We start from the raw sequence: 13182 nt of genomic DNA on the forward strand, positions 1-13182 counted from the left end.
TTCTACCGTAAAAGTCTGTTTCTATGTTACATGTACACACACACACACACACACACACACACAAACACACATACACACACACACACACACACACACACACACTCACACAGTGCCAGATTAAGGTCTTGCTGCACTGGTCGTCAACATGCAGCGTATACAGTGGACCTATTTTCATGGGGGCCTGGAGCTGCAGCTCCACCCGCCCCATTGTTAATCTGGCAGTACTTTCTCACTACGGATACTCTTTGTCACAAGCCAGTTAACCTAGCAGTATATTTTTGGATTGTGGGAAGAAACCGGAGTACCCAGAGGAAACCCACTCAAATGTGGAGAGAATATATAAACTGCATACAGTTAGGGCCATGGTGGGAATCGAGACAAACACCTCCGTGCTGTGAGACAGTTATGTAACCAATTCATCAACCAAGCAACAACTCTTTGCCCCAGTAGTGTCCTGGTGGCCATGTTGGTTATGCACTCAGAGAGTAAAGACACACTTTTGCAGTGCTCCAGAGTCCTGTCATGTTTTACACACAGACCACATTACAGTTTATGTCCCTCTCATAGCGTTGTTACCAATCACTATTAAGGTTCAAATGAATGCAGACACCAGACTTGTCTGAGCACACACTCAGGCTCGCAAGACTATACTCATGTGCGGCTAGTGGTAGCCTGCTCCAACCCTACACTCTATCTTATCCATAGGTTGGTCTATTTTTACTTCGGGGTGCCTCCAAAATATATATTATCTCAGACATGTCTGTTTATAATTTATCCTAATTAGAAAAGGTCCAAGAAGAGATCTCCAGAGTGGTTGGATCCGCACAACCTTTGTACAGCCACCGGGGGCAGATGCCTTTTACCTACGCAGTCGTACATGAGATCCAGAGGTTTTCTGACATAATCCCGCTTGGTGTGATCCATGAGACATCTAGAGATGTGACCTTTAAGGGATATTTTATTCCAAAAGTGAGTATTTGATATGCTCTACATTGCTTATATTTGCATCATCTGCAAAGATATTTTTTTATGTATTGTTACAGCTTTTTATGTCAAAATTGTTGTACTGCTCAATGAATCCTTATTATCCAAATTATCATCCAAATTATTCATCTTTGCTCATTCAGCTAATACAGTAATGTGAACATAACTTCCATTTCCAAATTCTATAGGTTATTGTTACTAATGAGAATTCTGATATTAACGAGAAATGAATGATTCATTGAAACAATTTATTTAAGGGGACATTTCCTGACATAGTAATAAAAATGCAAATTTTAGGGAAAATAGGCTCCAGAACAATAAAATTTAAAATAACCAGAAATACAGAAAATACTCTAAAAGAAAAGAAAATGATTAATTGTCAAATTGTATTAATTTATTTATTTATTGTAATATTTAATTTACATAGATAAATAACTATAGTAAATCTATTCATTATTTTTCATTGTGTGGGAAATATAGTACAGGTTGAGTATCCCATATCCAAATATTCCGAAATACGGAATATTCCGAAATACGGACTTTTTTGAGTGAGAGTGAGATAGTGAAACCTTTGTTTTTTGATGGCTCAATGTACACAAACTTTGTTTAATACACAAAGTTATTAAAAATATTGTATTAAATGACCTTCAGGCTTTGTGTATAAGGTGTATATGAAACATAAATGAATTGTGTGAATGTACATACACTTTGTTTAATGCACAAAGTTATAAAAAATATTGGCTAAAATGACCTTCAGGCTGTGTGTATAAGGTGTATATGTAACATAAATGCATTCTGTGCTTAGATTTAGGTCCCATCGCCATGATATCTCATTATGGTATCTAATTATTCCAAAATACGGAAAAATCCCATATCCAAAATACCTCTGGTCCCAAGCATTTTGGATAAGGGAGACTCAACCTGTAATGCTTTTTTTTTATTCACTGTAATAATATTGAAGTTATTATAATCAGTATCTTCATTCATGGAATGTAGATTTCTTCTGCTTATTAAGATTAAATGTCCAGAGGCAATATGTTACTGTTAAGCTATGTACACACTATCCAATTTCTGGACCAATTTCCCTATAATCGGGCGCTAACCCTGTTTGATTGTATGATGTATGAATAATCATTTCTGATTTTCACCAATAAACCAGGGCCTAATTCAGACTTGATTGCAGCAGCAAAATTGTTCTCTAATGGGTAAACCATGTACAGTGCGGGTGGGCAGATATTACATGTGCAGAGAGAGTTAGATTTGGGTTTTGCTGCTGCGATCATGTCTGAATTAGGCCCTCAATCTCATGATATCGTGATGTGTGGGCATTCTTGATAATCTGACCTATTCATGAAGCAGTGAAATGAGAGGAGAGGTGAGCCTTGTGGAGAAGTTGCCCACGGAAACCAATCAGCTGCTCCGTACAATTGTATAGTATGCAAATGATAAATGTTAATTCAATGCTGATTGGTTGCCATGTGCAACTTCACCACTGGCTCACTTCTCCACTCTTTTCACTGCTTCATGAATAGACCCCTCAGTGTGTAACTCAGGTACTGATGCCATCGATTTGCCAGAAAATCACCTCGATTGTTGAGATGACAAAAAAATTGGACAGTGTGTACCCTTCTTTAGTGAGCTACCTGAAGCGTAGGCAACAAAAATGTCTCTATATGTTCGGTCAACGTTATATGCTGTAATAAATGGGTTTTTTTTTAGTACAATTGGGTGAATAATGAAAGCAGGAAAATTATCTGATGAGAAAATGATCACTTTTTAAACAACTTTACTGGCTGGTAACAGTCCAACATCAATGCAAGTAATTTACTTGTACAGAACCTAGGCCCGGCGCTACCCGCTCAGCAGAGTCTGCAAAGCAGGTTGGCGCCGGGCATGAGAGGCGATTTCCCTGCTCTCTCTGTGATCCTGCTGCTGCCGGATGCCACAGCGCCTGTCAGACTGTATGACAGGCAGTAGTGGCGGAAATCTGGGAGGAAAAGGAGTCATTCGCAGCCGGGCTCCAGCTATAAGAGGGGGGCACAGAGGAGCAGGCTGGGCTGGGCGGCAGGGTGGAATATACCCCCCCTTCCCCTGGGGACAGCCATATACACGCTGACTGAGTCGGGATGGCATTTGTACTGAGCCACACCGCACGCTGTCACTCACAGTAGACAGAAAGTCAGCGACAGGCTGGCTGGCAGCGTGTGCGTCCCATGGCCAATTATCACAGGCACAGCATGTAAGCATACAAGCCCCAGGATCACCTCCATTTCCGCTTCCTCTCATCCCCCCCTGCTATCCCGATTGGATGGGTGCACCCTACTATCGCGGCCAAACTAATGTGGTAAGCACAAAGTGGGGGTTGAAGCACTAGACGGACCGCCTCCCGCCAGCTGCCGCAGTGTTTTAAATGCATTTGTTTCTAACTTCTACAACTCTGTCAGCGTCTCACATCAGCCATTGCTACCAGGAGCCGAATTGGAGTTGGAGGTTTTTTTTGGGGTTTTTTTTTTGGGGGGGGGGGGGTGTTCTGTGAGAGTGCACAGCTGCCCACATCACCTCCTTTCCTCTAACCCTCTCCTCACCCACCAAGCTGCTCAAACTGTGCCCCCCTTATTAATTTCCTTCCTCACCCACCCAGCCTGCTGCTCAAACTACCCCCCTATATCACCCCATCTCTTCTATTCGTTTCCTTCATCATCTACACCGCCTACTGCCCAAACTACTCCCCTATATCACCCCTTCTCTTCTATTCATTTCCTTCCTCATCCACACAGCCTGCTGCCCAAACTACCCCCCTATATCACCCCTTCGCTTCTATTCATTTCCTTCCTCACCCACACAGCCTGCTGCCCAAACTATCCCCCTATATCACCCCTTCTCTTCTATTCATTTCCTTCCTCATACACACAGCCTACTGCCCAAACTATCCCCCTATATCACCCCTTCGCTTCTATTCATTTCCTTCCTCACCCACACAGCCTGCTGCCCAAACTACCCCCCTATATCACCCCTTCGCTTCTATTCATTTCCTTCCTCACCCACACAGCCTGCTGCCCAAACTATCCCCCTATATCACCCCTTCGCTTCTATTCATTTCCTTCCTCACCCACACAGCCTGCTGCCCAAACTACCCCCCTATATCACCCCTTCTCTTCTATTCATTTCCTTCCTCATCCACACAGCCTGCTGCCCAAACTATCCCGCTATATCACCCCTTCGCTTCTATTCATTTCCTTCCTCACCCACACAGCCTACTGCCCAAACTATCCCCCTATATCACCTCTTCTCTTCTATTCATTTCCTTCCTCACCCACACAGCCTGCTGCCCAAACTATCCCCCTATATCACCCCTTCTCTTCTATTCTATTCATTTCCTTCCTCACCCACACCGCCTGCTGCCCAAACTACCCCCCTATATCACCCCTTCTCTTCTATTCATTTCCTTCCTCATCCACACAGCCTGCTGCCCAAACTACCCCCCTATATCACCCCTTCGCTTCTATTCATTTCCTTCCTCACCCACACAGCCTGCTGCCCAAACTATCCCCCTATATCAACCCTTCTCTTCTATTCATTTCCTTCCTCATCCACACAGCCTACTGCCCAAACTATCCCCCTATATCACCCCTTCGCTTCTATTCATTTCCTTCCTCACCCACACAGCCTGCTGCCCAAACTACCCCCCTATATCACCCCTTCGCTTCTATTCATTTCCTTCCTCACCCACACAGCCTGCTGCCCAAACTATCCCCCTATATCACCACTTCGCTTCTATTCATTTCCTTCCTCACCCACACAGCCTGCTGCCCAAACTACCCCCCTATATCACCCCTTCTCTTCTATTCATTTCCTTCCTCACCCACACAGCCTGCAGCCCAAACTACCCCCCTATATCACCCCTTCGCTTCTATTCATTTCCTTCCTCACCCACACAGCCTGCTGCCCAAACTACCCCCCTATATCACCCCTTCTCTTCTATTCATTTCCTTCCTCACCCACACAGCCTGCTGCCCAAACTATCCCCCTATATCACCCCTTCGCTTCTATTCATTTCCTTCCTCACCCACACAGCCTACTGCCCAAACTATCCCCCTATATCACCTCTTCTCTTCTATTCATTTCCTTCCTCACCCACACAGCCTACTGCCCAAACTATCCCCCTATATCACCTCTTCTCTTCTATTCATTTCCTTCCTCACCCACACCGCCTGCTGCCCAAACTACCCCCCTATATCACCCCTTCTCTTCTATTAATTTCCTTCCTCACCCACACAGCCTGCTGCCCAAACTACCCCCCTATATCACCCCTTCGCTTCTATTCATTTCCTTCCTCACCCACACAGCCTGCTGCCCAAATGAACCCTCCTTCCATATCACCCCTCCTCTTTTATTAATTTCCTTCCTTTCCCCTACTTGCCCTTCCTAAGCAATATTTCCTTCCACAAAAATCTACCATTTTCCTCTTATAGCTAAATGCCACCAGCAATTGAATAATAGCAGTTCATTTTGCCCCTCTATAGATGCCTTTGAATTTTACCCTGCCTGTCTGTTATTGCTACATATTGTGTTTGGGGAGATATTCATTGCTGTAAATTTTGCCAGGATTTTGCTAGATTTATCCTACTGGTGCTATAACTTTTTGATATATGGCATGGTGCAGATTTTTTTCCCCAGATAATATAATGTAAAACAAATGCATTATTTGTCTAGCTGGAACTGGGGAGACACTGGAAGGCTTGAGCTGCAGAAACACGGGGGGATTCAGGTTGCAGAAAACTGGTGGGAATTGGCTGGAGATTATCTACAATTTGTGCCACTGTGCATACACTGTGCCACTGTTCATACATTGACAGATTGTGTATAAGCGGCACTGGCACTGATACCTTGGCCATTTGAATAAGCAGCACTGGTACCATGGGCATGTGTACAAGCGGCACTGATACCGTGGGCATGTGTACAAGAGGCACTGATGCTGTGGGCATGTGCATAAACAGCACTGCTACCATGGGCTTTATTATGTGTATAAGTGGCACTGCTACCCTGGGCATTATTATGTGTATAAGCGGCACTGATATTGTGTGGCCATGCCCCTTCCTTGTGATTCCACACCTGTTTTTTGCAATGTGTGCCTTCAGTGTGCATCTGTTCCTTTAGACAGTATAGGGGTTAGGGCACTGTAGTTTGCAGAGGGCGCCGAACACCCTACTATCGGCCCTGGCACGAGTAATGGGAAGGGAGAAGGTGGTGTTAGATTCAAATTAATTTCTAATAAATACTTAAAATGCCAGTGCTAATATCTGTTGCAGACGCAAGGCGCATCTTATTACCATATATGATAAAAGTGCGCTCTACGTCGCAAACACTACATCCCTTAAGAGAAAACAAGTATACGCACTCATTTTGGCTGAGGTCCAACGCTCATTGATGTATATATTGGATATTAAAAGGATATGTATACAATATATCACATGTACAGTATGTATATGGTTACAAATTTACAATTACATAGGAAGCAGTTGTTACAAAAGAATCCATACAGTTACAGTCACAGCCACAGCATACAATTACCATTTCCCTGTCCCTCTATGCACACTTCGCTCCATTTCCTCCATCTCTGGATCTGACTCAACACCAGCTAACAGCAACTGCAAAGACAGCATCTCGAACAGCACCCAGCAAAACAGAACTTCTTGTGTCTGGGATCAGCTATACACTGTGTATGTTGGGGGAGTACATGTCTTCTGTTATTGGTCCAGGGGAGGGAACTTTCTCATTCATGATGAGTCATTGGTCAGTTCATATGCAAGCCTTGAAGATGACATCATAGGGGTTGGCCTCTGGCTTCCTGGCCACATGCTTCCTTTCAGGAATATCCCTTTGTTCCAATAAGAGTGACTTCATATTCCTACATTTAATCATAACTACTTATTGCAATGTGCTACAATCCAACCACAGGCACCAAACAAATCCACTCATTCCTCTGATCATTTTGACACCAAGCACGACATGTCCATCTTGCTCCGCTCCAACAATACACATACATGATATTATACTCCATTATATAATTTAAAACCTTATAATGTCTCGTGCTTGACATGTTTAATTTATGTGTGGTATGATATATGTGTTGACTAGATCCTTGTGGCTTGTCTGTGTGAATGAATATGCTACCATATATCCTGTGCATGCTGCATGTATTCGCACGCACAGCGACTCATCAGTGTGGAGTTTACATGTGCTGTGTATGTAATATTTTTTTGACTTCGACAGTGGCAAGGGAAATGAGTTCCACAACCTCTCCAGGACCACTTTATGCCCTGAAGAAGAGGCTCTACTGTGTATTGTAAAGTAGTGTAATATGGATCAAGAGCACTGTATGCAGTGTAATGTGAACTAGATTGTGCTACTGTGTGGCGTAACGTAAATTAGGGGTACAATTGTGTGGGAACACCCCTTCCTTGTGAAACCACAACCCTTTTTGCTGTATGCACCTTCGGTGGCACACTGTCCCTCTCTTAAGTATGGGAAAGGGCACAAATTTACAGTTTGCAGAGAGGCGCCAAACATCCTAGCACCGGCCCTGACAGAACCCACCCAAATTATCCCTTGTTTTGTTTTTTGTTTTTTAATCAGAAGAGTTTGATCCATAGCAGATAGCATCAGTTTGTTTATTCCTCCTGACAAGACAAATAAAAATTTGCCCACATTTTTTTTTTTGTATTGAAATTGAAAGAATCCAAACCAAATGTAATTGTATCAGACTTGCCTACCCTACAGGAATGGCCAGGAGGCCCTCGAAAAATTGGGTGACCCTCCCGGCCCCCCAGAAAGGCAGGTAAATTTCCCTGATCTGGCCTGCACTCCCCTTCATCTTTTAGTAAAAGTGTGCAGTGAGGGGGGGGGGGGGGGCAGTGATGTGATTAGTGCTGATCTCGTCATCGTAGCCCTGCTCTACAGTTTCCTCTGCACTGTAGAGTGGAGGTGGAGCACAATGATGCATTCCTGAGGCCATGCCTTTGGCATGCCCACCATCCAGCCGACCACACCCCCGGTAAGCCCAAAACCCGCTGGTCATGCCCTCTATGCACCATCCGCGCTGCCCCCTCCTGGAAGAGGGTGCAGTCAGGTCGGCAAGTATTAATTGTATTTGTGTTATTTCCTAAACAAAACTTGCTTTGGCATAAATTCACCTTCTAAAACAGAGAAAAAAAGCCATATACTGCACACGAATTTCATAATAATATCTGCACTCGAAAAATGTACATTATGTTTTTTAATGAAATGCATAGAATATGTTGGAATACTATGGGTCACCCAATAAGGCACTCCATATTAAAAAAACAGACATCCTACAGTAATGCATAAATGAGGGGTCCACTGATTATACTGAAGCCTGGAAGCGGGGACTCCCTTATTTACAAAAAGAAATGCCACTGAGTCTCTAGATAACAGGATGAAGGATATTTTTAGGACCCTGGCCACATGTCCTGAATCTGTTATTATTTCTGTAGTGTACCAAAAGTTTTGAGAATAACACAAGTATTGGTTTTCACAAAGTTTGCTGCTTCTGTGTTTTTAGACCTTTTTGTCAGATGTTACTATGGTATACTGAAGTAAAATTACAAGCATTTCATAAGTGTCAAAGGCTATTACTGACAATTACATTAAGTTTATGCAAAGAGTCAATACTTGCAGTGTTGACCCTTCTTTTTCACGACCTCTGCAATTCGCCCTGACATGCTGTCAATCAACTTCTGGGCCACATACTGACTGATGGCTGCTCATTCTTGCCTAATCAATGCTTGGAGTTTGTCAGAATTTGTGGGTTTTTGTTTGTCCACCTGCCTCTTGAGGATTGACCACAAGTTCTCTATGGGATTAAGGTCTGGGGTGTTTCATTGCCATGGACTCAAAATTTTTATGTTTTGTTCCCTGAACCACTTATGGTAGTTGTCACTTTTGCCTTATGGCAAGGTGCTCCATCATGCTGGAAAAGGCATTGTTCCTCCCCAAACTGTTCTTAGATGGTTGGGAGAAGTTGCTCTTGGAGGATGTTTTGGTACCATTCTTTATTCATGGCTGTGTTCTAAGGTAAAATTGTGAGTGATCCCGGTCCCTTGGCTAAGGAGCCACCCCACACATGAATGGTCTCAGGATGCTTTACTGTTGGCCTGACACAGGACTGATGGTAGCGCTCACCTTTCCTTCTCTGGACAAGCGTTTTCCAGATGCCCCAATTCATCAGAGAAAATTACTTTACCTCAGTCCTCAGCAGTCCAATCCCTATACCTTTTGCAGAAAATCAGTCTGTCCCTGATGTTTTTCCTAGACAGAAGTGACTACTTTGCTTCCTTTTTCACACCAGACCATCCTTCAAAAGTATTTGCCTCACTGTGTGGCAGATGTATTAATCCTGGAGAAGTGATAAAGCAGTGATAAGTGCAAGGTGATAACGCACCAGACAGTCAGCTCCTAACTGTCAATTTACATATTGGAGCTGATTGGCTGGTGCGTTATCACCTTGCACTTATCACTGCTTTATCACTTCTCCAGGCTTAATACATCTGCCCCTGTGTGTGTAGATGCACTCACGCCTGCCTGCCACCATTCCTGAGCAAGCTCTGCACTGGTGCTGCTTCAATCCCACAGCTGAATCAACTTTAGGAGACGTCCTGATTCTTGCTGGATGTTCTTGGGTGCCCTAAAGCCTTCTTCACAACTATTGAACCTTTCTCCTTGAAGTTATTGATAATCCGATAAATGGTTGATTTAGGTGCAATCTTACTAGCAGCAACATCCTTGCCTGTGAAGCCCTTTTTGTGCATAGCAATGATGACTGCATGTGTTTCTTTGCAGGTAACCATGGTTAACAGAGGAAGAACAATGATTTCAAGCAACACCCTCCTTTCAAAGTTTCCAGTCTGTTATTCTAATTCAATCAGCATGACAGAGTGATCTCCAGGCTTGTCCTCGTCAACACTCTCACGTTAACGAGAGAATCACTGACATGATGTCAGCTGCTCCTTCTGTGGCTGGGCTCATATGCAGTGGAAATTTTTGTTGGGGATTAAGTTCATTGTCATGGCAAAGAGGGCATTTTGCAATCAATTGTAATTTATCTGATCACTCTTCACGACATTCTGAAGAATATGCAAATTGCCATCATAAAATCTGAGGCAGCAGAGTTTGCGAAAATTAATATTTGTGTCATTCTCAAAACGTTTGGCCATGGCTGTAGGGTGCCATCGTGTGATCACATGGGCAATATAATATGAGAGAAGACTCTTCTCTTTGAAATGACAGTGCTCCTAACTTTATTAAAACCAGGGTGGGGATGATGGATTCAATTCCAACCAGGGCACTATCTGTGTAGAGTTTGTATATTCTCCCCATGTCTGTGAAGGATTACTCTTGTTACCCTGGTTTCCTCCTACAACACAAAAATATGCTGGTTGCTCAATTGGCTGATAGGTGCTGATAAAATGAACCCCGTGTGTGTATGTTTATGTGATAGGTAATATAGGCTGTAAGCCAGAGGTTCTCAAACATGGGTACCATAACAGTCCAGGTTTTAACTTTAGCCGTGCTTGGTCACAGGTGACTTAATAAGCATCTCAGTCAATTTGATTTAACCATCTCTGCTGAGCCATGTGGATATACCTAAAACCTAAACCGTTGGGGTGCCTTGAGGACTGCATTTGAGATACTCTGCTGTAAGTACCAGTGGAGCAGGGACTGATGAGACAGCGCTGTGTAATATGGTGGCGATATATAAATACACAATAATAACATCCTTCATGTGACCGGCAAGTAATTGAAGCTTTCAGGATAGTTACTGGCTAACATATCATTGGGGGTCATTCCGAGTTGATCGCTAGCTGCCGTTGTTCGCGGCGTAGCGATCAGTGTAAAAATCGGTTAATCTGTGCATGCGTATGCACCGCAATGTGCACGCGCGACGTACGGTTATAAAGAGAATTGTGGTTTTGCACAGGTTCTAGCAACGTTTTCAGTCACAGTGGCGGCCGCAAGAAGATTGACAGGAAGGGGGCGTTTACTGGGTGTTAATTGACCATTTTCTGCGAGTGTTTGGAAAAATGCAGGCGTGCCAAGGAAAATGCAGGCGTGCCAAGGAAAATGCTGGCGTGGCTGGGTGAACGCTGGGCGGATGTGTGACGTCAAAAGCCAACCCTCCAACGTTAGAATCAACGCACACGAAGAGTAAGTCCAGGGCTGGTCTTGCTTTGCACAAAATGTTTTTGCAGGCGCTCTGCTGCACAGGCGTTTGCACTTCTGCAAAGCAAAAATTCACTCCCCGGTGGGCGGCGACAATGCGTTTGCACGGCTGCTAAAAACTGCTAGCGAGCGATCAACTCGGAATGACCCCCTTTGTCCCAGCTGTTCATCCTTTATACACAAGTGTCTCTCATCCTAGGGAACCTTCATAATCCCACTACTCACATCTGTGCTGAAAGACAAGACCCAATTTGAGAAACCTGATGAGTTTTACCCAAATCATTTTCTTGACGCCAAAGGAAATTTTATCAAGAAAGATGCGTTTCTGCCATTCTCTGCAGGTATGTACTGTGTGCCCGGCCTTTGTGCTGTATTATATTAATGTTACTAAAACAATGGCACCACAGTCAGGGCTGTGCCAAGCTTAATTTTTTTGGTAAGCAAATAGAAATTGTGGTGCCCATTGATGGGATAAACTTTTTAAATGGACAGCAGAGACACTCCACAAAAGGGGTGTGGTTTCACAAGAAAAGGACGTACTCACACAATTGTACCCCCAAGGGTACAGGGAGATAGTAGGTGACAAGGAGATAGTTTGTGACTGATGAGACAGGGGTGACAGGTAGATAGTGGGTGACTGGGGAGGCAACGGGGACAGGTAGATAGTGGGTGACTGATGAGACAGAGGTTACAGGTAGATAGTGGGTGACTGGGGAGGCAGCGGTGATAGGTAGATGGATGACTGGGGAGGCAGGGGTGACAGGTAGATAGAGGGTGAATGGAGAGGTAGGGGTAACAGGTAGATAGTGGGTGACTGGAGAGGCAGGGGTGACAGCTAGATAGTGGGTGACTGGAGAGGGAGAGGTGACAGGTAGATAGTGGGTGACTGGAGAGGCAGGGGTGACTGGTAGATAGTGGGTGACTGGAGAGGGAGAGGTGACAGGTAGATAGTGGGTGACTGGAGAGGCAGGGGTGACTGGTAGATAGTGGGTGACTGGAGAGGCAGGGTTGACAGGGAGATAGTTGGTGACCGAGGAGACAGGGGTGACAGGGAGATAGTAAGTCACTGGGAAGGCAGGGGTGACATATACGTATCGCTAATTGTCTTCTGTCTTTTAGGTCGCAGAGTCTGTGCTGGAGAGAATCTCGCAAGGATGGAGCTCTTCATCTTCTTTACAAGCCTGTTACAGAAATTCACATTCTGCTTGCCCCCTGGCATTGGTCATGTTAACATGACCCCTGGAGTTGGAATTACAAGTACACCAATGAAGCAGATGATATGCGCTGTGCCTCGCTTCTGAAATCCATTACATGTGCACCAAACACTAAAGGTCCATACACACTTAACGATATAATGAGCGACGTCGCTCATTTTCCCCCTCCTTGAGCGACGTCGCTCATTATATCATTAAGTGTGTATGCCGCCAGCGACGACCGCTGTCGGTAGGGCATGCATGAAGGATGTGGACTGTCGTCCACGCCCGTCATGCAGGGCTGGCGGGGGCGTGACGTCACTGAGCAATATGAGCGGTCATATCGCTCAGTGCGTACAGGCGGCCGCCGACCGGCCGGCCAGGGAGGGGGAGACGTTAGACGATGTCGCTCACAGAGCGACATCGTCAAGTGTGTATGGGCCTTAAGAGTCACATGTTTCATCAGATCAGAGATAAAGTTACAGTACAATGACATCACTGATCACTGACACTTTACATCTTTCCCATCACATCAATAGCTGCTTAATAATTCCCATATATATCTGAGAGAATCACACCCCATCCCCTGTGCAATGTCTGACTCATTCAATTTCATAGCATCTGAAAGATGTATTACTCCATATACTGTAGTACTAATAACAGTAATGCTGTATTCTGTAGTGTTTTGTACATTTTGCCAGCTTTCGTTATGTCAACAGAAGAATTTCAAAATAGTTGTAATGCCGACATGCAGCATGTCATCATA

At 44.4% G+C, this 13182-nt stretch overlaps 1 protein-coding gene across 3 annotated transcripts in view; it reads left to right on the forward strand.

Moving 5' to 3' along the window:
* Nucleotides 1-12656, forward strand: part of LOC134908963 (cytochrome P450 2K4-like) — a 150515-nt gene extending 137859 nt beyond the window's left edge. For 2 of the 3 annotated variants that reach the window (XM_063915255.1, XM_063915254.1), the window contains 3 exons: nt 785-969; nt 11423-11564; nt 12343-12656. In XM_063915255.1, coding sequence (XP_063771325.1) covers nt 785-969; nt 11423-11564; nt 12343-12524 — 509 coding nt within the window. In that variant the 3' untranslated portion in view covers nt 12525-12656. The remainder of the gene's footprint in view (nt 1-784; nt 970-11422; nt 11565-12342) is intronic. The other variant, XM_063915253.1, reaches the window with a different exon arrangement.
* Nucleotides 12657-13182: the final 526 nt, after the last annotated feature.

The sequence above is a fragment of the Pseudophryne corroboree genome, chromosome 4, assembly GCF_028390025.1.
Source record: "Pseudophryne corroboree isolate aPseCor3 chromosome 4, aPseCor3.hap2, whole genome shotgun sequence".
In the NCBI taxonomy this organism is placed as follows: domain Eukaryota; kingdom Metazoa; phylum Chordata; class Amphibia; order Anura; family Myobatrachidae; genus Pseudophryne; species Pseudophryne corroboree.